The sequence below is a fragment of the Hesperophylax consimilis genome, chromosome 20, assembly GCF_061612785.1.
Source record: "Hesperophylax consimilis isolate HC1 chromosome 20, BYU_Hcon_1.0, whole genome shotgun sequence".
Lineage (NCBI taxonomy): Eukaryota > Metazoa > Arthropoda > Insecta > Trichoptera > Limnephilidae > Hesperophylax > Hesperophylax consimilis.
This window is the reverse complement of record NC_142855.1, coordinates 24,941,864-24,968,844: the sequence shown is the minus strand read 5'-3', so window position 1 is coordinate 24,968,844 and position 26,981 is coordinate 24,941,864. Positions and strand designations below refer to the sequence as shown.

Genomic DNA, 26,981 nt, shown 5'->3' with positions numbered 1-26,981 from the left:
GCTGGTGACCGGACTCGTTGATTGTCAGGCACTGGCAATTTTGGGAATCAGTACTCCAGTGCTGACGGGAAGGCCGAAGGTGCGGTGGACCTTGTAGGCGGTTGAGCGGGAGCTGCGTAGACCAGTGAGGATGGTGCGTGTCCTCGTGGTGGTCATGGTGCGTGGATGAAGCGCTGGTCAGAGGCGCTGGAACCAGGGCGCTGTAATCCGTGTAGCGCTGGCCAGGAACGGCGGCCAAGGCACTATGATGATGGAGTTCATGAGCAGAGCCGGGAAGAATGTCGTCCTAACGCGCGGGTAAGAGGAGCGCGCGTGATCACTCGTTGAGCCTTGCTGACGGCTGATAGGTGACTGACTGACTGCTCGCTGCGTCGGGCTTATTTATACTGTACGGCCGGTGGCGACAGTAGTTAGGTGATATTGAAACTAAATTGGAGACACTCGCTCAGTCTGGGTCTTTCGGAAACTTTCGGCAGCGCGGCAATTATGCATAGGCGATAGGCTCGAACCTTCTGGCGAGTTTTCGTAATGTGCCAGACCGACTTGCGATCGTATTGTCGCAGGTAGGCAAGTAGGTGCTTGTAGCCAGGTAGGTTGCTTTGTTTACGATTTCAGCTGTCAGTAGTAACTCGCAAGTAGGTACCTAAGTAGGTCGAGCTGTTTATTATAAATAAGACAATTCTGGATTGTTCTCTTCGACGCTACAGAGTTAAGACAAATATTATTTAGAGTATGAAGAGCTCAGTTAATTGTCGAATTAGATGCAGCATTTGTTTTATAATTTAGCGTGTAGAATAGCACTGTATGTCGTGTACGTCTCAAAGGTATGTTAAAGTTAATAAGGGACAGAAGTTCAGTACAGTCAATGTCATTGTTTAAAATTCTGTGTATAAATATTGAGTCGGCTACTGCTCGTCTTCGCTGCAAAGTTTCAAATGTACACACAAAATTATTGTTGAATCTGTAGGTAATATATTTTATAAATTTGTTTTGGATTCGTTCTATATTATCTATGTAAAGTTTATATTGTGGATTCCCAATAGGCGATGCATATTCCAGTGTACTTCTGACTAATGCGAAATATAACATTACAATTGTACGCGGATTACTGAATATTTTACTTACACGTAGCACGAAACTAAGCATTATTGAAACAAGATAAAATTATATTCGAAATGTTTTTATTTGAACAAAACATTGAAATTTAAAAAAAAAATATATATTTTATTTTATTTTATTTTTATTTTATTTATTAGCGTTATAAACAGTCTTTATACATGCATATATGACAGTGATCAGAGTAGTTATGTCATTGACCAATAAAATAACGACAAAACAAACCATAACAGAAAAATACATAACAACATACCTAATACAAACAATTCTGATAAAGTACATCAATTATCAAAAATGTATTAATCAATCACACAATATATTTTAAAACAATTTTGTTTTGTGTAGGAAATTATTAAGAATACATTCAATTTACTTTTCATGCTGTTTATGCAATAAAACATGTAATAAATTCTAACTTTCAAATGTCAATGAAAAAATATCTCCAATTCGTAATCACGCACTTTGACATTTTTTAAAAATTTTTATCCATTATAAAAAAAATATAAAAATACTTTTATAATGTATTGACTTGCCGGTCAGATCTGTCCTTCAGAGGCTATAATGGAATATGATGTTTGTGGCTAGTAATGTCCTTCCAATGCCTAGAGGGTTAAATATGATGTACTGCATTTATCTCTACTTATATAATATATTATTGTGTAATAAGAACTAAGATTGGCAATAATTAAACCATCTTAAAACCGAAATTTCTTTGTTAGACTGTAAAGTTAGAATCGTATACAGTAAAATAATTTCTATCTTAATAAAATAAACAAATTCTGACTTACTTAAACCTTCAATCCATTACCATATTGACACTTTTATTTCTTAAATATGCTGTCAGAAAGTCAGAGAACTTGTGCGTATTTCCGCTTTGCAATAAATCTAAATAAATGGAATATATCTGAACGTATCCGAAAACTAAAAACTGTTTTACAAAGGTGATGAAATACATATTATAATATTAAAAATTTGGATCATTTTTGCGATATGAAAATTTTGAACTCAAACGTTAAAAAGTAAAAAATTGCTCACCTTTTTTCGTCTAAACATTGAACTCAAATAACATAATACGAAAAAAAATCAAACAAATATATTAATGGTATCTCATTTTTTATAAAAAAAAATAATAAAAAAAACACAAAGTTTCACAATTTTTTCTCAAATCTCAGCTATTATATCGTAAATAAGCCAGAGGCCTGAAGGGTTAGGTTAGGTTGGGTAACAGTAACAACTGTAGGTTGGATAAATTATGTTTTAGAATAAAACATATCTTTATGAAATAGCTTTTTATTGTTTAGAATGCAAGATTATAAAAAATATTAACAGTGATATCAGATCAGGTGGTCAATGTTAGAATTTGTAATAGAAAAAGCCTTAAAAATGTAAGTTTATGTTAGGCTGTTCAAACTTTAGGTCAGGTTGCGCAGATGTCCACTATAAGAGTCCAATGACAGCGTTGAAGTCGAGCAACCCAGTGACTGATTTCGGCGATATTACTGTGAATGCTGAATACCTACGTTAGAATTCTGCCAGTTGGAAGTGGAGTTTGGTTAGGTTGGATTGCACAAATCTTAGGTTAGATTGCACAAACCTTAGTTCCGGTTGAACGAGATAAGGTCTACGAGATAAAGTGTGCCGTTAGCGGTAAAGGCGAGCAGCCTGAGCAGTCTGAGCAGTCTGAGTTAGTTGATTATGCACCGGATGCTGAAGATTATACCTTCGTCGGTATTCTACCAGTAAAGTTGGAGTTGGAGTTAGGTTAGGTCGTGTTACACAAATATTAAGTTAGATTGCATAAATCTTAGTTTGAGTTGTAAAACGCTTAGGTTAGGTTGCAAAAATCTGAAGTCAGGTTGCACAGACGTCTAGGAGAAAAGTCCGCCGTTAGCGGTGAAGGCGGGCAGGCGGGTGACGACCGCGATATTGCAGCAGATACTGAAGCCCATGCCCACGTTGGTGTTCTGCCATTTGATCCAATCGAATGCCTCGTTGTCGGTGCACTGGTCGGGGCAGAATTGTGTCCCCAGAGCTTGCGCCTCGGCAAGAGTCACGTGCGGGTTGTTCAGTCCCAGGAAGGCGGTGGCCTTGCCGGTGCTGGGCTCGTGTACTAACTGCAAATTATAAGCCCAGCTACACTACTCGCGAAGTTGATCGAAGTTGACCGAATACGATAGTGTGGGCACGAACTTCACTTCGCTTCGGGCAACTTCGCTTCGCTTCGCACGACTTCCGATTGTTGTCGGTAAATGCCCCCGAGTCAAAGGACTCGAAGCGTTACTCGCGAAGTTGCACGAGTGTGTGGACACGCACTTCGAACTTCGGCTAACTTCGTCGAGGACTTCGTCGAAGCGTCGAAGCGAGTAGTGTAGCTGACACTTATAAGTAGGTTTTAATGTGATGTGAAATATTTCATAGTCAGTAGACTGTAATTTACACAGTGTTTAATCTTCGAAGACAGGTGATAATGAAGACCAACAATATCAGGACTCAGTCAATTAGATTGTTCCTTCTATCTAGATTGCTATTGGAAATGCTTTCACAGAATTTGTGGATTTGATGTGTTCGACTACACGAAATAAAGTTACAAGAAGGATGTAATAACATGACTCAATGAAACAGCAATATCAAGACTCAGTCATTTAGAAAGTTGCTTGTACCAAAATTGCATGCTATTGGCGATGCTTTCACAGAAGTTGTAGATGTGTTCAACAGTACGGGATAAAGTTACAAGAAGGCTATAATAAAATAACTCAATACCTCGTACAACATCTGTACCCCGCTACGCGTTGCTGTGGCTCATTCTGTCTGTGCGAATAGAAAAACAATAGCGCGTGTTGCTTTATATCCAACAGATTTTTTATACTTATTCATTTTGTTTAATAGCATGTCTGTCCAACAGATTACGCTGTTTTTTTTTTAATCGTGTTTTTATCGGTGACATCCATATTTTTAAAGCACATACGCGTAACGCGAATCCAACGTTGTGTCAAAATTTCAAAGCAATCTGAAGAAAAAAAAAATTGAAGCTAATTTTTTTTTATATCCTGATAACAACGCCAACTATCCGGTCTAAAACTGTCATATCTTTCAAGTTAGAACCAACTTTACACGTTCACAAAATTTCATTAAAATCGGTTTGACGATTTCGGAGATTAGTGTGTACGAACGCAGTGAAACGTGATTTTTATATATTATGACATAGATAGATATAAATGTACAGTTGTGTTATATTTTACCTTGTAGTACCACAGCGGGACAGGGATCTTACTTCTTGAAGGACTGAGGTAAAGGTTCCTTGTAGTTCCACTGTTGTCCTTTAGTTGAAGGATGCCCCAGGTGCCGGTGTAGATCTTAGTCCTTGCGTTTGTTTCTCCAATACGCAGTCTCAAGTTCTGAAACGTTGTAATTAACGAAGTTAAAAGATTACTTGCGAGATTAACGTTTTTAAATTTTTTCGGTTTTTTAACTAATTCTTCAAATTTTGTTAAAAAAAATCCTTGGAACCACATTTTTTAGTATATTAACTTTGTTTCGTACAATATGCTTTTGTTGTCTGTTGTCTGTGTTACTTATTAGATTTGGTATAGCAAGCCCGGGTAACGCCGGAGACTTCAGTTAGTGCTGTACATTATTATTAATGAATTAGTTGTGAAATAACACAAATTAATGACATTACATTAAATGATCGTAACCACTCAACGAGGGAGGCCGTTAACCCCTCTTTTAATTGCTGATATGTTTAATTTATACCTTATTTAAAACAGCGAATGGTTTGAGACCGGACAATATTGTTGTTTTTTAACAAATTAAGGAGATTATATAGAATTATCAATAATAGAATTAAAATCTTTAATGATGGATGGCAGCTTAAGATTATTCTTTGAATAAAGTGTATTTTTTAGATAGCGTAAAAATGGCATGTTTGGTGGGTGTGATTTAAACAGAGCGTGCTTGCTTTGTGACTAAGCGTCAAGAGTTCATTTCCCACAATCGCACATATATAAATAAATAAATTAAAAAAATAAAAAAATAAATAAAAATAAATATGAAATAAAAATAACTTAATCTTTAATGTTACGTGAGGGAAAATGACTGCGGCCATCAAACATCTGAAGAAACGGACGGTGCGTTTGACACATTCCCTATCTTAACAAACGAATTGCTATCTTTAAGGCATAAGCGTCAGGTGGAAAAAAATCTGTACTTGTTCTACCATTATTTCGATGGAAGATGCTCCGAGGAACTGCGTCATTCAGCACCAGTGCAAAGTCTGGATACACTCTAAACGCGCGCAAACGTTCGTACACTGTTAACATTTAATTGTCACATGAGAACGAGTCGTTTGTTCGACCAAAAGCTCTATTTTCAATAAGAGGAACTGCTGCGTGACCTTTTTTTATGCAAAACATCCATTTATATTTGACCAAAACACCCAACCCAATCAAAACATACATTTATATTTGACCAAAACACCCAACCCAATCAAAACATACATTTATATTTGACCAAAACACCCAACCCAATCAAAACATACATTTATATTTGACCAAAACACCCAACCCAATCAAAACATACATTTATATTTGACCAAAACACCCAACCCAATCAAAACATACATTTATATTTGACCAAAACACCCAACCCAATCAAAACATACATTTATATTTGACCAAAACACCCAACCCAATCAAAACATACATTTATATTTGACCAAAACACCCAACCCAATCAAAACATACATTTATATTTGACCAAAACACCCAACCCAATCAAAACATACATTTATATTTGACCAAAACACCCAACCCAATCAAAACATACATTTATATTTGACCAAAACACCCAACCCAATCAAAACATACATTTATATTTGACCAAAACACCCAACCCAATCAAAACATACATTTATATTTGACCAAAAGGTATAGAAAATATCTAGTACGGATATGTCCTTTTTATATTAACTCCACACAGGAGGCCCTGAAGAAAATAATTTCCCTCAGGGCCTATGTCAAAATATGTCCTATGTCCTACTTGATTTATTTGTGTTTTAAATGATCAAATATAGTCTATTAAATAATAATATTTAATCGTGATTTTGGTTAATAAACATTATTTAAAAAAATAGTTTTGGCTTTTTTGCTACGGTATTAAAATTATTTTAAAAAAAGCATTTTTTTTTCAGTTAAATTACAAATGATGTATGATTCACATACACAAATTTATCGTTAATTAATTGAAATTTCAACCAAAAAAAACAGGTAACGTAAAGTTCCATCTTGGATACAAGAAGATTTAAAAAAGATTACCTGTTCCAGAGTTTTCCAGTTGCCTGCGTTGAATGGTTCCCACTGCGGGGCCACGTTCACAAATGTAAAGGTAGCTCTCTGCGCCGGAGAGAACACAAAGTCCGTCTTGGCGGCGAGATGTCCTCGAGTAAGGATATGGGTGGTATTGATGTACTTGTCGGCGGCCCCAGAGCCAAGGATTGTGTCAAACGCGGCCTTCTGTGAGTCCTGGGTATACAACGTGTTCACGCTCAGGCCGGGGAAGTAGATGCCCTCTATGAACAAAGAAGACAAAGTCATTTGAAAAGGTTCACACTGTTGGAAAGAGGTCTGCGAAAACCTAGTTCAAATCAGCTGTTCCGGATCTGGCAAGGTTTAGGCCAAAGAGAACAGACCGTCTCCAAAAGCATCTCTGGAGGTCTATTCAAAGCCCTATTTCAATACCATATTGACAAAATCTGTCATCTATGGTCAGATAGCGATATTTGCGAGTATGGTCAGAGTATGATTCCGAAAGTCGGTAGACAAAAGCCGCTACTTTTAGCGCGGCCTCCGAGGTGTCGAATCCACTGTCAATTTGCACAGCTTTTTAATTATATCCTTCGTTATGCAAAGTAGCTGTCTTATTATTGAGTGGAGTTGAACAAACTAAGTTCTTGGAACTGAAAGAAATCGTATACACAATCCTTAGCTAAGGCGTGATCAATTGATTGCGTTCGTTAACAGTTAATACTCGAAGTAAATGCCGATACTATTAAAATAGGATATCGATATAAGCGGTATTGACTCCAGTCTATATATTTGTAAATATGCCACTAGCTGGCCCAAGAAAAGAGAGTAAGATAACCTTGTTTTCGATTGGGTCGACTTTTTTCCATGTAAATAAGCAACAATTTTTGGCATATTATGCCGAGTTTTCATTTCAGATTTTTTAATATTTTTTTATAAATTCTAACAATTCAAAATAAACGGTAAAATATAGGTTAATTCATTGGCCATATAGCACCATAATCAGTTTATACGTATCAGTATTAATATTTGGAGGTATGGATTATTTTTAATGAGTGCACCAAATTTGAATGCCAATCACTCAACTCATATTCCGATTAAAAAAAACCCCACACAACATCCCCAAAGATGACGTAGACTGTGTGTAGACTAATGCAAAAATATGATTTTTTAACTCACGTGAGAAGGTGAGAGGTCTATCTACACCAAGCATGTATAAAGCATTTTCGGGGTTCTGGTCGTAAAGTACATAGAACACCTCTGCCTTGGTCTCGTGGAAGCAGATAGTCATGATGGTGTGCGCCTTGCCTGCGGCGGCCAGACCCACAGTGATGATGGTGCCTCCGTCCACGCAGCTGCCCCCCCTGGCCTCGGTGGGTTTGGAGTGTGCTGTGCAGGCCACAGTGGAGAAATCGATCGTGCCGGAAAACCAGCTCAACGCCGAGAACAAAGTTCCTCCGTTGCAGACGAGATTCTGAAAATAACATTCAGTTATGCTAGTTTGGGGGTTGATGCTACAAGCAGGGTCAGCCCTAGACCAAACGCTAGTACAAAAGCTCTGTATTAGGTATTAGGTTCATGTAGAAACATGAGGTCTGCTAATCTATTAAGAAAACTAAATTAATCGTAAATCGGTTATGAACGGGATTTCTTTGATAGGTTTAAGCTTATAAACATTTAGTAAACAGGAATGTATTATCACACCCTCGAAACACATTTTCTTAAAGTATTGGTAGTTTTCCTGATAAACTATTAGTATAAACGAATGTATTATTAAATAACATAGTAAATATATCATCAATCATTAGCGCAATCCCTAATACGATATGAAATAACTACATTCGGACATAAAATCTTAATTTAGTTAAAAACTTACAATATTCTATCATTGATTAGGAATTCAATTGAATTCGTTGCGAAATTATACTACTTTTTTTGTATAAGCCTAAACTTTTATTCCAAACTTGCTTATAATTAACATTTTAGATGGAGGTTTCAATGCTTAGCAAAACTAAAGAGGACTCAATGAGTGTCCTTGAAAAATATCTCTTTTAATTGTTCTTCTTTACCGTACATGTGGAGACCAGATTCACACTCATATAAAGACAAATTAAAGAACTGAGCGTCTTCGCAAGAAACGTCTCTTGTTTTGTCATCATCCATCACAAATAGTCTGGAGTTGTCTTCATGCGGATCCAATTGCACCCACACCAGCAGAGGGTATTTATAACCCTTCTAACTTCGCTGCTCTCCATTATCCCTGACGACGAACAAGGCAAACCGCTGAGCATTGGAGTATACTTTATACTTGTCCAGCATGAGGTTGATGACCTCCTGGGTGGACACCAGCGAGGTGACTCACACAGACAGCTGGCTGCCGTAGGGAGCGGTGAAGAAGGACGTCTTTCGGTTGTAGAAATATCCATTGATGGAGCAGTGTCTCCTCAGTGCTGCTGCCCTTTGCCTTCTTTTGCCTGTTCTCCTTTTGATGGCCGCTGACCCCAGCCGGGAGTGATGAACTCTTCTGACCACCAACGACCCCTGCGCGGGTATAATGATATGGTCATCGATAAGATACTCTTAAAGCTAACTTTCGTATAGATCCTTAGAAGATTAATGATTCGCTTAAATTGTACAGTGATATAATTGTGCGTAGTATGACATCATCTGGCATCTGACATCATCTCTATTAACATAAATAATAAACCAAAATAAAAATAAAACTACTCACGGCTTCCACCGGCTTGGTGGTCGCTGAGGGATGACTCAAGGTGCTACCGGGGCAAGCCATGGTGACCACCTGTCCGTCGGAGAAGGCGATACTACCAGAGTTGCCCGAGGGGGCCAGCAGGGCTCCACCAGTCGCGTACACGGGCTGTGGTTCTGTCAGAGACGACACAGTCACTGAACAGGAGGCTAAAACAGAAAATACATACATAATTAATTCCACACTTGATCATCTGATTAAATTATGGACTTTCTCGCTAAAGTAGGAGATTTACGGATATTTATGACCAAAAAAATCGTTTGTTGCCCTGGAGATGTGATTTTCGTGAAGAATTCCTTTGTAAACTCTCAAGTATTTAATAATAATTAATATAATTAAAACAAACTATCTAGCCTTTTCATTAAACTCAAGAGGTCAACTGGGTAAAGAATACACTCTGAAATTGCACGATTTTCAAAACAATAAGTCACATTGCTCTTGCCCTATTATAACAAAGGCAAAAAGTATTAAGTATCTAGGAGTGGAAATAGACGAAAACCTTAGATGGGACATACACATAAATGGAATCATTAAAAAGCTTACGAGACTTGTATATTTCTTCAAAAACCTAAGAAACATACTACCTAGGAAAGACATCAAAAAAGTATTTTATGCTTTATGTCATTCCCGTCTTGAGTACGGAATTCTAGTATGGGGATCTGCTACAGCAAATAATATTCACCACTTAGATATTGCTCAGAAGAGCATTATAAAAACCATACTAAAATTACCCATCAGAACCCCCTCAAAAGATATTTTTAAGTGTTTAGTATCTAAGACAAGTGGTGGTGCGCAAAATCTTTCGTTCGCAATAGTGCGGAGGTTGCGGGAAGTGTGATAAAGACTTAACAACATAACAAAACGAATTGAATTTGCCTTATAGTGTTTACAAGAGAGGAAAAGAGTGTGAAAGGCCAATGACTTACCCCTAGGTCTCGTCCTCCGTAGCCGCTGGTTCCTTCTACACCTATCAGTTTGCATATAATTAAGGCAATTCCTTTTAACACTTGTTCACATAACATAAAAACAGTGAGATTCACTGTTGCGGGTAAAATGTTACACTGGACGATGTGATGTTCCAAATAATCACAGCCGAGCTTAACACTTTTCGGGTATTCACAAAAAATGACACGACAATGTTCGCGGAGACCAAAATGCAACGATAATAATGTTCCTTGTCGTTTGGCCCGGGTCAAGGAAAGGTGACTAGGGGAAAAAGGGGGGGGGGGTGAAGGGTACACATTTTAAGGCTATTCAATTAACCTCACGCGCAACTAACCACTATAGTCTGTCCGAAGAAACCTCCCTACAGAGGTAACAAAACTACTCATCAACTCTTGCGAAGTCTCACGTCTCGATTACTGCAACGAAATTTGCAAAAAACGGACGAACTTCAAACAATGTTTATTACAGCAGCACGGCTCATAACCGGGGTCTCTAAATAATCGCACATTTTAGAACAACTAAGTGGATCAAATGCCCTGAAAGACTCCAGTACAATGAAATGGCCCTATATCTCTGAACCATGCGTCCTGGAGAACACTGGTCTGAGACAGTTAAAGTTTAGATCACAACGTCATCAGCTATAGGCCGACTAAGGGAACCTAAGCGCAAGCCAAAAACTAAGTTTGAGATCGCGCTTTCGGAGTATCTGGGCCGAAGGCTTGGAATAAAGATCCAAGCTCATAATTTGAAATACTTTGTTCAAGAAACTGTATTAATGTCCAAGGCCTTTGGCATTATATCTCTAAAAGACGCTGTCAGAAAGTCAGAGAATCTGTATGTACTACTATATATTTCTAAATGTATTCGTAAACTAAAAACTGTTTTTGAAAGGTGATGAAATACACGTTCATATTCAATTACTAGATATACAGTTTATGAAATATTCAAATTTTTGATGAAAATTTGAAAAAAAATTAAAAAATGGTTTGCCTTAAGTTTTCTCGTCGAAATACTGATCTAAAATTACTGATAATAAAATAAAATTGAATATTCAACAAATATTCAATCAAATTACTAAATATACTTAAAATACATTCCCTAGAAAACAGAAGAAAAATAAATGACCTAACTGTTTTATTTAAGATTATTAACTCCAAACTAGATTGTTGTGAACTCCTGCAATTCATAGATTTCAGATTACCTATTCGAGCAACTAGGCAAAATATATTATTCTGCAACAATAACTTTAGTACCAACTATCACATACATGCACCTATTTCTCGCTTTCACACACTTGGAAACAAATTCATTATTTAATATAAGTTTGCCTGTGTTCAAGAGATACCTGAATGACATTTTTATGTAGTATATTTAAAGAGTGATTGCGTATGTTTGATGTTTTCTTGTAGATATGTTGTGAACTTTAAAAAAATGTTATTTTTGTGTTGATGTTTTAAAAATAAAAACCTTCTGTTGTCACTGTATTATGCAGTAAATTATGTATAATGTAAACGCTAATCAAGGCGTTTAAATTAATAAATAAATAAATTATGGCCACCTCCGTTTTTTATCAAATTGCTGTCGGAACCTTTGATTTGATAGAGGTGTGAATTTTAATTATTCGGTGGTTAAAGTCGAGATTTTTGAATTTAAAGCTTGGTGTTTTTTTTTTCTTTTTGACGGTAAGAGAGGTACAACGATCTCTATGAGACCTTTAAAAAAGCGAACAAATTTACTCTACGGGTAATAGTTGTTTGTGCTGAGGAGTTCAAAATTGACCAAGTTGTCAGGTAGACTAAAACTCCAACAACCTACAAACTTTACTATACACCAGTAAAAACCCCATGCAACGCCGGGACCGCGTCACCTCGTAAATAAATAATACAAGTATGTTTGGTATTAATTTAACAAACAATCAATGATTAGACTAATCCCCGTATTAACAATGTCGGATATCTCCAATTTTAATCATTAATCCAATCTGATAAAATTAAATATACTCGTAGCAATAACATCATTTATCAAATTAATCTGAGATTAAAAAACATATTCTCTAATTCTTTCTTTATTTTGTTTGTATTGCTTAGTTACATAACTGCGGGGATTTGAAATAGGAACTTGCCGTCTAGCAGTGCCCTAACTGTTTTTGCGCTAAAATTGTCAAATTAAGCCAAATCTCGACGGTATGAGAAGTACCTAATTATGAACTTACCTTGGGGCAAACGTATTTTGCATCATTTTAGTTGAAACAATAAAGGAAAAACATGGAAAAAAACAGAAAATAGCTTGAGATAGACATTTATTAACAAATTATAAGCGGCCGTGTTGATTTCTAATGATGTAATTATTTTTACAAGCTTACTATACTACCGAACCTAACCTAACCTAACCAGTGGGATATTTTGATAAATATGTCATATTTATTTTGAGTGTAAAAATGAAACGAAGTGAAATTTGTTCTAAGTGAAAGCTTTGCACCTGAGAACAATAACACGGGCACAGTTTGAGATCATCAGGAATTAGTAATTATGTCGGGAAAGTGTTAAATTTTATTGGGCACTCGTAGTCAGCGTATACCTTGAAATATTGGAAGCATGGAACAAACTTCAAGAATATGTCCTCCATTCCACCAATATAAACCTATTTAAAGCTCTGTTTGATTCTTATTTGGAGATAAGAATTGGTTAACTTATTTTAAATTGAAATAACTGAATTACTGTTAGACTTATTGTGTAATCTGATATGAGTGCATCAACAGGATGCTGCCTGCTTATTAAATTATAATAAAAACCGTTCAACCCTGGGGACTTCAGCTAGTTTCAATATAATGTGATATAGAGCAACTGACCTCTCGAATCAACTTCATTCTGAATAATGGTACTTTTCAGAGTCAATTCCTTCTTCTTTTGTAGCCAGAAGTCCAAATAGTCCTCAAATTCGTCTTCAGACAGTTCCATAGCCAAGTCCGCTGGAGTCGGCAGTTGCTGGAAGTCAGTGTGCCAGCCGAGAGCCTTGACAGTCTCGGGAACCTCGTATGCATTACACGCCACCAAAAAGGCCAAAAAAATTACACAATTCTTCGTCCACATTTTTTCTGCTTCACCGTGGACCGTTTTGAAAATTGATATGATTCGAAAACTAAAAGGCGGATATTTAAACTTTTACAAAAAAAGTGATTTTAGTTTATTTTTGATTTTGAAACCATGGAAGTCGGATTCACAATGATGTAAATTAATATTGTAGCAGTTTTATATGTTTTGTTTGGAAAATTTGTTATCTTTGTTATCAAAATATGTTGTGGAGTGGATTTTATTCAACTTTCTCATTTGGTTTGTTTTATTGTGAATCTTAGTAATCGAAAAACTATTTTTTCTCTCTTTACTTATAATACATTTTCATAAAAGGTTACAACCTCAATATCATAATACACGGTATCCGGAAACTTATAGTACAATTAGGAAACTGATAAATCTACATCACATTTGCAGTCGGTTTTGTGAAATGACTTTTTATTACAGCTTTCCTTTTCGAGTAAATCAAGTTGTCAGAAGTTTTAAAATCAAATTTTTAGGGTGCTTATATCAACGGTTTGATGTATTGTATAGTGCGTCGTAGCGTGAATTTGTCCCCAATTTTAACATAAGCTCCCCTCGGTTGCAAAAAAATTAGAAAAAGTAAAAATAAAATTTAAAAAAAAATTTGGTTCTGTTTGTGACCGCGTATAGTTTATTTGCAGTACGGTAGATACTTTCAGTGTCGTTCCGGTGAAAGACAACAATTCAGAATCGAAACGTTGCTTGAATTGACTTTAGCCACTTCTGAAATCAGAATTGTTGCTTGAAATGGCTTTGGCCATGTTTGGTGACCAGCTCGGAACAGCCAAGTACATCCCCACCTTCATTTATCCCATCTCCTTTTCCTCCCATTTACCTTCCTCATCACAAAATACCACAATTAGGGATTCCATAGTCGAATAGAAGAATTAAAATAAACACTCCTATGAAAAAAAGGTTACGACCGCAATTTGAGAAAAATTTATTAAATTTTGTTTTATTTATTTTTATATAAAATCACAAAAAAATGAGATACCAATAAAATATTTGTCTGATGAAATTTTTTTTTATATTAGTTCAATGTTTAGACGAAAAAAGGCGAACCATTTAAACTTTGATTTCATAATTTTCATATCACGAAAATTATGTTTATTTCTAATATTTAAAATTTAAAAGCGTATTTTATCACCTTTGGAAAATAGTTTTTAGTTTTCGGGTACGTTCACAAATATTCCATTTGGATTTTATTTAGAAACGGACATACATCGGAAAGCATCTTTAATACATCGATAAGACGTGAAGGGTTAGGTTTCAAGATGGCCTCATGACGATTTTGGTTAGGTTAGGTTAGGAAACCGTAACAATTGTGGGTTCGATAAATTATGTTTTAGAAAAAAATAACACGATATCTGTAGGCAACAGCTTTTTACTGTTTATAATTTAAGATTATAAAAAATATTAACATTGATATCAGATCAGATGGTCAATCTTAGAATTTGTAGTAGAAAAAGCCTTAAAAATATAAGGTTAGGTTAAGTTGTACAAACTTTAGGTCACGTTGCGCAGATGTCAACTAGATGTCCAATGGCAGCGGTGAGCAACCTAGTGACTGATTTCGGCGATGTTATTGTGAATGCTGAATACCCACGCAAAAATTCTGCCAGTTGGAAATGGAATTAGGTTATTAAATCTTAGTTTGAGTTGTAAAACGCTTAGGTTATGTTGCACAAATCTGAAGTCAGGTTGCACAGACGTCTAGGAGAAAAGTCCGCCGTTAGCGGTGAAGGCGGGCAGGCGGGTGACGACCGCTCTGAAGTCCGCGATATTGCAGCATATACTGAAGCCCATGCCCACGTTGGTGTTCTGCCAGTTGAGCCAACTGAATGCGGTGTTGCCGGCGCACCGGTCGGTGCAGAACGCCAGAGCTCGCGCCTCGGCAAGAGTCACGTGCGGGTTGTTCAGTCCCAGGAAGGCGGTGGCCTTGCCGGTGCTGGGCTCGTGTACTACCTGCAAATTATAAGTAGCTTTCTTAGTTTCATTAAACTTCAATCTGATAATATAGAAAGAGTTCAGCAATAATTTCTTAAGTACGAAAATTTTAGCTCAGAATTCCTATTGATTACATTAATTATGTCGTTTAGTGAATCAATTGCATCTAATAACACTGTCTGACAGGAGAATTATTTCAGACCTGGTTGTGTTACACAGAGTCATTAACAACATAATTGATAATCCTTCCATCGTTGCCACTATTAAAGTCCATGTGCCGACTAAGAATACAAAACAAAATACAACATTCTTTTGAAAATAAATACACGACCAACTATCAGACACACTCACTGACCAATAGGATGCATGATTCTATTAGTTTATTCCTTTAAAAACATTACAAAATTACATTTTATTTCGTTTTTAAGTACATTTGTAAAATGGTATTACATAATAAGTAAGCGGTGTATCAACTATACAAGCATCAATAGAGCTTTCCTTTTAAAGGCAGCTTCACCTTCAGCTAAATATGTCGATATCCGAATTGATTCTGTTCAACAGCCAGACTACTCTCCCCACCGGCATGACCATTGGCAAGTTGGTCCTGCAGGCCGGGAGATAAAACAGTCTATGCTGTCGGTGACGGAGATAACCATCAGGAACTTAGAGACTAATACTCTCCATGATAGTCGGATTTTCAAACCATCCACGAATCAGTTTGAAGAAGTGTAATACTTCTCTTCTGACCCCTAGATGGTTCATACCGAGCATGCCCAAGAGAAAGTCAGTAGGATAGAGCCACGGGTAGTAGCCATACTCCCTCAGGTAGAGGAATCTCAGAAATTTCTTCTGCACTCTCTCCAACATGAGGGAATACTTCACCTGATGTGGGCTCCAAACCACCGACCCATGATATGGGCAACAAGTATGGGGGTGCTATTGATTTATTTATTGACTCCATTTTATAGTACTAAGCATAATCTATACCAACACTTTGTCGAATCCTACAAATTAGAGTAGCGTTGGTAAATTAGTTTTAATGTTTTGTCTTATATGTAGTGTTGTTGTAATTCCTTTTTTACTTTATTTTACTCTTACGTCTTACTAATATTGCTTCATATATTTTTTAAAATTATTTCTTAATATTTTCGTGAGAAAATCACCTCAAGGGCGCTTAGAGATTATACTTGTAATCACAATTTTACAATTGTGTATTTTGTACCTACTTTACAATGGATTACATCTATGTACCGTCAGTATCTCCTGTATAATACAGATATTCTCCTATGTACACTGTATCATGTATCACTTTTATGTAAAAGCCTTTTTAGGCGTATATATAAATAAATAAATAATTAATTAAATAATTAAAACACTTTGTTTTTACCACGATAATCTTTATTTTTTATATAAAGTCAACATAACAATTGAAATATTTCTTGACGAATACAGATAGGCATTAAAATCACTTGGCAAACGGAGTCAAGAAACGCTCGATTTCATGCGCAAAAGTGGTTTTTATTTATTTTATAAAAAAAATTATAAGAACGCAAAAAAGTTAATCAATGGAAATTGTCACAGATAATCTTTACCATAATACGGTATTTTTTAAAGTTCTTTCATTTGTACGTTCATAAATTTTTTATTGAATAAATACATTTTTTAGTAGTTTAAATTTACATTTTGTATTGAGTAAATAATTTTTTATTTGAATTCTACCCAAAGGAAACGATAAGAAAAGCATATTTATAATTTAAACCAATTCGTTATAAAAATTAATGAAAAATCACTATTTTGCATTAAGCTTCTCCTTAAGTCCGAGTTCTGTTGATTTTATTTCCGAGTAGAGCCGATTTTCCGTCAGCACATATACGTCGTAATGGGGTAAAGTATGGTAGATTGTAGTTCACAATTTTATTATTTTTGTAAATTTCCGATTTTTTTATTTTTATTTTTATTTTTTTTATTATCAATATAAAGTTTTTTTACAGGTTTTTTTTCGATATCTGTCTCACTAGGATAAACCTGTGTCGAGACAGACGTATTTGATACATGAATTAATGTTTACATATTTTTTGATACATAAAATATTTCACTACATTAAATGACATTGTGAAAAAGATAAAAAATAATAAATAATAATTATAATAAAAATGATTTATGCTTGCCATTCAGGATAGAGTCATTAATACTAAAAATTATAGAAAGCATATAATCAAAGATACAAATCAAATTGATGATTTGTGTAGAAAATGTTTGGCTTTTCCGGAAACTATAGAACATATTATATCGGGATGTTCTATATTAGCACCGTCCGAGTATACATTTAGGCACAATCAATTTTTAAAAATAATTCACCAAAATTTGGTAATTAAACATAACTTGATTGACTGCCGTAATATAGTACCATATGGAAGCCATATATAGTAATATATATGGAAGCGGCCAAGTTAAACAACTATCGATTCGTCTGGGTCCGGAACTGCAGAATCCTTGTTAGGAAATCAGAGGGTTCACAAATTAAAGCAATCCTCAAAACAGAAGATTTAAACAAAATTATATAAAACTTCCACTTAAATGCGCCACCAAAATATTACCATTTTTATCGTTTACTTTTTATCTTCTCATGTATGTAATTTTATTGTATAATTGCTTCTCAAATCCAAATGCAAGGTATCGGTATTATAAAAACTTTATATCATTATTTTTGTGGATAATTTTGTATATTATGTTTTTAATGCTTTGCTTCACTATTCTAGGTACAAGTTACAGGTATAATAATAACTTCATAATTCTAGGTTCAAGTTACGGGTATTATAACAACAGTATGGTATTAATTTTATTTACCAAATTTTGTCTTAAGTATGTGCTCTTAATATTTGTATCTATGTTTGACCTATATGTTATATACAAATGCATATTATCGGTGATTTGAATATTTATTATCAAAATGTTAGAGGTCTCCGAACGAAATCCCATGTCTTCCTTTCCGGTGTTTTGAATGCCAATTATGACGTGATATGCCTGACTGAGACTTGGCTCTTGCCAAGTATATTTGACTCAGAATTATTTGATGAACGATATGTAGTGTACCGTTGTGATCGTGACTATGAGCTGTTGGACCAGGCATTCGGCGGCGGTTCACTTATCGCAGTGCGCCGCGAACTACCAGTGTGCCCCTCACCTTCCCTCCCATCCATTAAGCGTGCAGAGACAGCCACAGCTACTCTTGCACTAGGTTCTGGAGGCCGTGCTTCTAAACTACGTATATTCTGCGCATATTTCGTTCAAGGCACGGAGCAGATTAAATCATTAAGTGACTTTTTTGAATTTATATCTACGTTGCATACCAATTTCCCCAATGATGAATTCCTTCTATTAGGAGATTTCAACATACGACATGCCACGTGGCTTTTTCCCTTGAACGAGGACGGTTCCCTGGTACTTAATCGAGCCTCAATCGATGCACTGACTTCAACTCTTTCTGATTTTTTAGACTATACCGGCTTCCGTCAATTCAACAACCAGCTTAATGTAAACGAGCGTGTTCTGGACCTGGTTATATCGAGCTGCACGTGCACTGTAATTGGGTGTGACATACCACTAGTGCCGGAGGATGCTCACCACCGCTCGCTGGAAGTGTTGGTGCGCATGTCCTACGAACCGTCCCTCCAAACGCCACGCTTGCGCACGGTCCGCTCCTATCATAGCGCTGACTACGGGCAGATTAATAGCGCCTTGGCAGCCGTCGACTGGAAAACGACTCTAAACAGCAGCAATGTAGACTCAATTACAGCGCGTTTCTATTCAGAGTTAAACAAGGTAATTGTCACGCATGTACCATCTAGATCAATTAACATAGACTCCAGGTATCCTCCATGGTACAGCTCTGCATTAAAAAAAGTAATTAACTCTTAAACCCTACCTGGGGTACTGGAGTACCCCCCTGGTGTTTAAAATATCAACAATTTTAACAATATTGCACCGTTGCAAAAATCGCTCTAGCTAATCTACTCTCGATAATTGGCGCATAAGTACGTCAGTAAGCCGTGACCGTCCGGCAAGTGCAGTCCCGTCCACAGGTGTTTCGGGGTACCCCAGTACCCCGTGGTAGGAATAGTGTTAGTTCTTCCTTACAGTCTTACTTGAATTACTGAAGTTGTTTTTTGACATCTGTCTGGTAAGTTTACACATTTTTTTTATGATTTACTTTACTTTGTGATAATGGTTAGAGTACAGTGTATATAGGGAGGGCCTGAGCCCAATAACGAGACATTCATGGACTAATAATGTGTTATGAATGTAATGACAGTGTATGCAGTGAAATGAGATGTCTGTATTGTTTTCAGATATGGCATCCCAGACGGTTCAGGTCTATACCCACAGCCAAGAAGTAACTGGAAAAAGGGATAACATTAGTTGGAACTGTAAAGAAGAATAAACGAGAAATTCCTCTTGTTTTCTTGGACACTAAAAATCGAGAGAGATGCACATCAATGTTTGCCTACGACGGACCTCACACACTTTTATTGTGTTGTCCTCTGAAGTCAGCTAAGAATAAAGTTGTTATCATGCTGTCCACCGTGAATGACAGTCCTAACAAGGATAATGAAGTGTACCTTCCAGAAATAATAATTTCTATAATAAAACCAAATGCGGGGCGGATGTGTTCGACCAACTTTGTAAGAAGTACTCGACGTCCAGAAAGACCAAAAGGTGGCCCATGTGTCTCTTCTACGGGTTGCTAAATGCCGTTGGTGTCAACTCTTGGGTCTTATTCAAGCTGTCAACAAACATTGATAAAGAGAAAATAACCAAACGGCGTGAATTTCTTAAGAGTTTGTCAATGGCACTCATAAAGCCTCATATGAGAGCAAAATTACAATGGCTAAGTTTACCCCGGGATATCAGAGAAACTATATGTGCAGTCTTGAATATTCATAGTGAAGATCATAGACCGGTCCTTGATAATTCCAAACCTGGTCGCTGCTGCTTTTGTCCGCGCACAAAGGACAGAAAATCTCGATCTGTCTGTAACACTTGTCGCCGCCATATTTGTTCTGACCATCAATACAAAATCTGTCCTCCATGTAGCGACAAACATGTCAATTAGTTTTTATAAATAAATTTTATTGTCTTTTCTTATTACTTTGCCATACTAAAAATAATATTTAAAAATATATCAAACACTTTTATTTTATTAATGTTTTTTGCGCGGGGTACTTCAGTACCCCGTGGTAGGAATAATTACATTCCCAGGGTGGTAGGGTTTAAGAGTTAAAGAAAAACTTAAATATCACAAAAAATACAAAATTTATAACCGTAACTGTGACTATCAAACTTTCTCTCTTCTCCGAGAACGACAAAAGCGTATGGAAAAAGTGTGCTATGACAATTTCATTAATTTGGCTGAAATTAATATTAATACCGATCCCAAACACTTTTGGACCTTCGTTAAATCTAAGCAAAAAAACTCTGAAATTCCTAACAATATGTTTCTTAGTTCTCAGCATGTATCGGGTGGGGAAGATATAAGTAACTTATTTAACGTACATTTCCAATCCTCCTTCGAATCCCCCGCCCCGTGCACCTCGTCTACAACTCGAACATATAATCCTAACTCATCCGTTCTCAACCTTAATAATGTTAATATAGACGCTGAATTAGTTTGTAAATATCTTAAATCATTAGACCCTACCAAAGGCAGTGGGCCTGATGGTATACACCCCGTACTTTTAAAGAATTGCGCTAGTGTTCTATGTTATCCACTAAGTCAAATATTCAAAACTTCACTGTCTTCTGGCATTTTCCCACAGGAATGGAAAATTTCATACATTGTGCCTATATTTAAAAAAGGAGACAAGCACAATATTGAAAATTACAGACCAATCTCTAAGTTAAATGTAATAGGTAAACTTTTTGAAAAAATAGTTTTTGATATCATTTTCCCTTGTATACGACCACACATAATTTCGAATCAACACGGTTTTGTCACCAAAAAATCAACAGAAACTAATCTATGTGAGTTTGTTGACACAGTTCTTGTTGCTATGGATAACGGATATCAAGTTGGTGTAGTCTACACAGACTACTCCAAAGCCTTTGATAAAATCCCACACAGCATCGTAATTGATAAAGTCGAAGCAATGGGTATTCACGGTGACCTGCTACGTTGGTTAGCCTCTTATCTCAACAATCGTACTCAAGCTGTAACGGTACAAGGGTTCTGCTCTAATTTCGTCCCCGTAACCTCAGGAGTTCCCCAAGGTTCTCATCTTGGTCCCCTTTTATTTAATATTTTTATAAATGATGTCAACAAAACTATCCATAACTCTCAGCTGTATCTATATGCGGATGACAAAAAGATTGTCAAAATAATTAAGTCTGAGAGGGATTGTATGGAGCTCCAGAATGATCTGAACTCTCTGGTTAATTTATATTGTCTAGAAAATCGTCTTCTTCTGAATGCAGATAAATGTAGCGTCATCTCTTTTTCTCGAAAGAAAAACACAATATTATATCCATACTTAATTAAGAACAATATTTTAAACAGGGTAAATGTAATAAGAGATCTTGGAGTTCTATTAGACAGTAAGCTTATGTTTCAATCTCACGTCGAGCATATCACGTCGAAGGCTTTGAAAATGTTGGGATTTATACTTAGAGTAAGTTCAGTTTTCAAAAACCCACAAACTTTTAATATTCTTTACATATCTTACGTCAGAAGCCACCTGGAGTACGCTTCAACAGTTTGGAACCCTCATTGTTCTACTTATAAAGCACATCTAGAAAGAGTTCAGAAAAAGTTTATCAAATATGTCTCTTATCGCGTGCGAAATGATGAATACTATGTCCCTATAAACCTTAAATCTCTTGAACAACGCCGTGATATCAGAGACCTATTGATGCTCTATAAGATACTTCATAACCATATTGATAGCCCATACTTACTACAAAATATTCATTTCAAATGTCCAAAAAGAGTTACTCGATCTCTGGATACGTTTTATATTCCTAAAAGCAATACAAATTACCTTGAAAATGTATTTATAAGAAGAAGCTGTAGCACATTCAATAGATTATGCCCAAACATCGATGTGTTTAACACGAACCTAGCTAAATTCACAGCATCCGTAAAAAAGTGATACTGCATCTTATTTAACCAAAAAACTTAATATTTCATTGATTTTTTTTTTTTAATATTTCAATTGATTAATACATTTTTGATAATTGATGTACTTTATCAGAATTGTTTGTATTAGGTATGTTGTTATGTATTTTCTGTTATGGTTTGTTTTGTCGTTATTTTATTGGTCAATGACATAACTACTCTGATCACTGTTATATATGCATGTATAAAGACTGTTTATAACGCTAATAAATAAAATATAAAATATTATGAATACGAACCAAATTCATTTTTAGAAAACGAATTTTATAAAATATATTATGATAAAACTATATTAACAGACCGAACGATTAGTCATAATAGACCCGATATAGTTTTACATGACAAAATTAAAAAAATAACTTATATCATTGATGTCGCTATTCCAAATTCCTGTAACATTCAAAAATCTGTTAATGAAAAAATAAGAAAATACACAGATTTAGGAAACGAAATAAAAAGAATTTGGCATTCTCAGACTATAAAAATATTACCATTCGTTATTTCGGCTACTGGCATTATACCTAGCTCTATCATTAAAAATTTAGGCGTATTAGATCTATCAAAAAATTTATATATAAAGATGCAAAAGTCGGTCATTTTGAATACATGTAGGATAACGAAAGATTTTTTAAATATTTATGTTGAGGGATCAGTAGGATTTATAGGCCCTGTTAGAAGTTCTACCGAGCCGAACCCTCTGATATGAAAATATCTGGAGTCGGTGAATTTTTTTTTCCCATTTGATCTCTGGTGAGTTGACGTGTTGTTGTTCTTGTATTGTTTTGTAGTTATTTTACTTATATAATGCACTTGCATAGTGTTGATTGACTAGCTGATCATTTGTGGAAAAGTGAGTGGAAGGGTTTAGTTTTTCCTATGGGGAAGATTTAACCCGGACAACAAAATCGGAAGCATAAAAAAAAAAAAAAAAAAGATAAATTTGTTAATCAGCATCTAGTTGGAGTACATACTTATGTAGGGATTTTTATAAAATTTTTGATCATGGATCCGTCTTGGCTGATGATCCAAGACTTGATGTCTCTTTTATATTTCAAAAAAAATTTTTCGTTCAGTCTAATGGCTAGTGGGAGAGCATTATATAGCCTTGTTGCAAAATATCTAAAATTTCTCTGGCCAAAAGTTGTTTTAGCGAAAGGGATTTGTATGAAATTATGTCCTTTGGTTCTAGTATCACGAGCAGTTTGGATATTGTCAAAAGTAGTTTTGTGTTTGAAGAGGTATGTTAGTATGTTTTTGGCATAAAGTTGCCTAATGTCCATAACACAGATTTTCCTAAAGATTTCATCCGAACTGCTTGTGATTGGTAGTTTGAGGATAATCTTTATTATAAGTTTCTGAGCTTTAGATATTGGATCAATGGCGGCAGCGTTTGCTCCTCCCCATGCTATGATACCATATTCTATTAAAGATTGACAAAGTGCATAGTTGATTGTTTTGATCTGGCTTAGGTTGAGAAAGTTGCGAGTTTGTCTAAAAAAGTAAATGAATTTTCTAAGTTTGTTTGCTGTAGTGGTAATATGTTGTTTCCACTTTAAATTGTTGTCAAAAATAATACCTAAGTATTTAATTTTAGTTACCTGTTCTAAATAAGGGCAATCACATATTATCGTATTTGTCAGGTTGCAAGCACATATTTTAATTTGATTTTCTGGGTTTCTTAAGGAAGGATTAATACTAAATTCAATGTATTTAGTTTTGGTCACATTCATTGTTAGTGTATTATTGTTTTATCATCTTTTAACCACAGTTAGCTTTTATGTATACATCATTCCAATTGCTTGATTTGAAGAGGAGAATCGTATCATCAGCGAAACTTACAATTTTGGCATCTATTTGAAGATTACATAATTCATTTATGTATATTAAGAACAGGGTAGGACCTAAAACACTTCCTTGAGGCACGCCGTAGCTAATTGGTAATTGATTGCTATTGCAGTTGTTGATTTTCACACTTTGCTTTCGGTTTGACAGGTAATCGCTAATAATAGTAAGTTCATCACCATTTATACCAATAGTAGATAGTTTTTGTAAAAGTTTTGAGTGAGAGATAGTATCGAATGCTTTGCACAGGTCTAAGAATATTGATATGCATTTTGATCCCTTGTCTAAGTTTTCATTTAGAAAATCGGTAACTGTTGCCAGGGCTTCGGAGGTGCCTTTATTTTTCCTGAATCCAAACTGGTTGAGTGATAGTATGTTATTTTGTTCAAGGTAATCGATTAGTTGATTATTAATAGTTTTTTCAAAGACTTTAGATAGTGAATTTAGTAATGTAATTGGACGATAGTTAGTTATGTCCGCTCTAGAGCCTCCTTGATGTATTGGGATTATGATTCCGTGTTTTAGTTTGTCAGGGAATCGGCCTTTTAGGATGCTTAGGTTAATAAGATTTGTTAAGGGAGTGGTTATTTCTGATACAAGTTTTTTAAAGGCAATATTTGATATATCGTCCAAGCCAGTTGATGACGAGTTTTTTAATGAGTTTATGATCAATCTAGTATCTTCATTTGAAATTTGTTTTAGACTAAAATGCAAGTTGTTGGGCAAATTTGTATTACAGCTTAGTGAACTGGAGTTGGTATGGTTTACATCGATATTTTTTGCGAGTTGTTCACCTATTTTTGAGAAGTATTTATTTGCATGATTAACAATAATATCGGGATTACTAGAAAAACTAAATATTTTAGCATTTAATTTTAGTTGTTTTAAGTCATTCGTAGGATTAGGTTGAGAGTGGGTGGCTTCTTTAAGTGTTTTCCAAAGTTTTTTTGGGATCATTATTACAGTTTTCTATTTTCTGTTTGTAATATATCTCTTTAGCCTTTCTTATTATTTGGGTACAAATGTTTCTAAATCTTTTATAAAAGTTTCGAAGTTGTATATCATAAGGATTGTTAATAACGTTTTTGTGGAGTTTGTTACGTTTACGGATAGATTTAACAATAGTGTGGTTAATCCATGGCTTAATTGGTAAAATATTATTTGGTATATGTTTTATAATTATGTTTGTATGTTCGTTAATGGTAGTCTGTAAGTAATTGATAAAGTACGTCCAGGCGTCTTCTGGATTTATGATGTTAAGTAATTCTGACCACGATTTACTCATCAGAGATTGACGAACACAATCATAATTGATTTGAATGATTTTTTTCTTATTTGTTGTGTTTTTATGTTTGTCTTTTCTGTTGCATGTTTGTATGGAAAGAATAGTGGTGCAGTGGTCGGTAAGTGTAGATTCATATACAATAGATATTACTGGGCAGTTGGATTTGACCATGATGTGGTCAATGCATGAAATGGAGTCTAATGTAGCACGTGTGGGAGTGTTTATGGTGCTTTGGAATCCATGGTATGTGAGCGTATTTAAGTATTCTTGGCACTGAGAATGTTCGTTTGTGGGCAGAATATTTATGTTGAGGTCATCAGCAATAATACAATTTTTAATATTACATAATTCAGTTAAACAGTTATTAATTGATTTTAGGAATGGTGAAATATTATAAGAGGATGGAGAACGGTATATAGCTAAGATACATGCGTCATTATTGAGAGTTATTTGCAAACAGTTTGCACCGCTGACTTGGATTTCCTTGACAGATAAACCAATCAGGTCAGTTCTGGTATAGACAACAACTCCATCATTTTGTTTAGTATGTATTGAAGTGCTGTAGTGATCATACCCTTTCAAAATTTTAGGAGCATAATTTTTTGGTATCCAGCATTCAGTAAGAATAATTATATGAAAAGAGGTTCCAATATTATCAAGTTGTAGCAAGAATTCGTCAAAATTCTTGGAAATTGATCTAATATTTTGCTGTAAGATTTGAAGAGAGGATGAGTGTGTTTGTAGTACATTTTTACAGAATTTAGGATTTGACGTCCTATAATTGGTAATACAGTCCATTATTAATAATATCCATTACAATAAGGGTTTTCTCTAGAATTAAAAATCTACAATACCTTTTTTTTTAATGTCACTTTCATGTTTAATTTGAATGATTTTTTCCCCCGGACCCTTACGAACAAGTAATTTATTGGCTTTAAACCACACAAATTCGAATTTTGTTTCTTTAGCCTTTTGTTTTGCTTTCCACAGCAATTCCTTATAATAAGGCGTAAGCACTTCACTAAGATAAATATGTGATTTTGGGTTAAGTATTTTGGCTGTATTTTTGAAAGATAAGACCATATCTCTCGTTTTCTGGTTAAAGAAATTTACTTGCAGTTTGTCGGGGGCGTTAGTTCTGCGGTCCTGGGTCCTGGTCACAAGACGTAGATCCTGCTGCAACAATGGCATACCAAGGGAATTGGCTACCCGAAGAACGGCTTCAGCTGGTTGTTCTCCCGGCCGCAATTCAACACCCGCCATTTCCACACAGTCGCAGAGATTATTTTGTTTCATAGTGGCTAGTCTGGTTTCCAGGCTTGAAATTCTTAAGTCATTCTTTATATTTATTTCACGTAAGGATTGTGTATCTTTTTGTAGGTCTCGAAGTACTTTAAAATTTGATAACAGATCTTCATATTGATTAGGTACTTATAAATTCGTTGCTTCTCTTCAGTTCCTTAATTTCTTTAAGTTCAGTGACCTTTTGGTCAAAATGTTTGGTCAGACGAAT

The 26,981-nt window shown here is 35.4% G+C and overlaps 1 protein-coding gene across 1 annotated transcript; it reads right to left on the bottom strand.

The window, feature by feature from the left end:
* Nucleotides 1–2,984: 2,984 nt before the first annotated feature.
* LOC149414415 (salivary endonuclease-like) lies at nucleotides 2,985–13,217 on the bottom strand. Its single transcript, XM_089644168.1, has 7 exons — nucleotides 12,977–13,217; nucleotides 9,148–9,332; nucleotides 8,781–8,957; nucleotides 7,596–7,890; nucleotides 6,429–6,682; nucleotides 4,356–4,511; nucleotides 2,985–3,230 (listed from the first exon to the last, which is right to left on the bottom strand). Exons 1-7 carry the CDS (start codon nucleotides 13,215–13,217, stop codon nucleotides 2,985–2,987), a joined length of 1,554 nt encoding a protein of 517 aa, XP_089500294.1.
* Nucleotides 13,218–26,981: the final 13,764 nt, after the last annotated feature.

Coding starts and splice junctions, on each gene's coding strand:
- LOC149414415 (XM_089644168.1), bottom strand. CDS start 13,217: ATGTGGACGAAGAATTGTGTAATTTTTTTGGCCTTTTTGGTGGCGTGT. Junction 9,333..12,976: donor GAATGAAGTTGATTCGAGAG/GTCAGTTGCTCT, acceptor TTTCTGTTTTAG/CCTCCTGTTCAGTGACTGTG. Junction 8,958..9,147: donor CCACCAAGCCGGTGGAAGCC/GTGAGTAGTTTT, acceptor ATACCCGCGCAG/GGGTCGTTGGTGGTCAGAAG.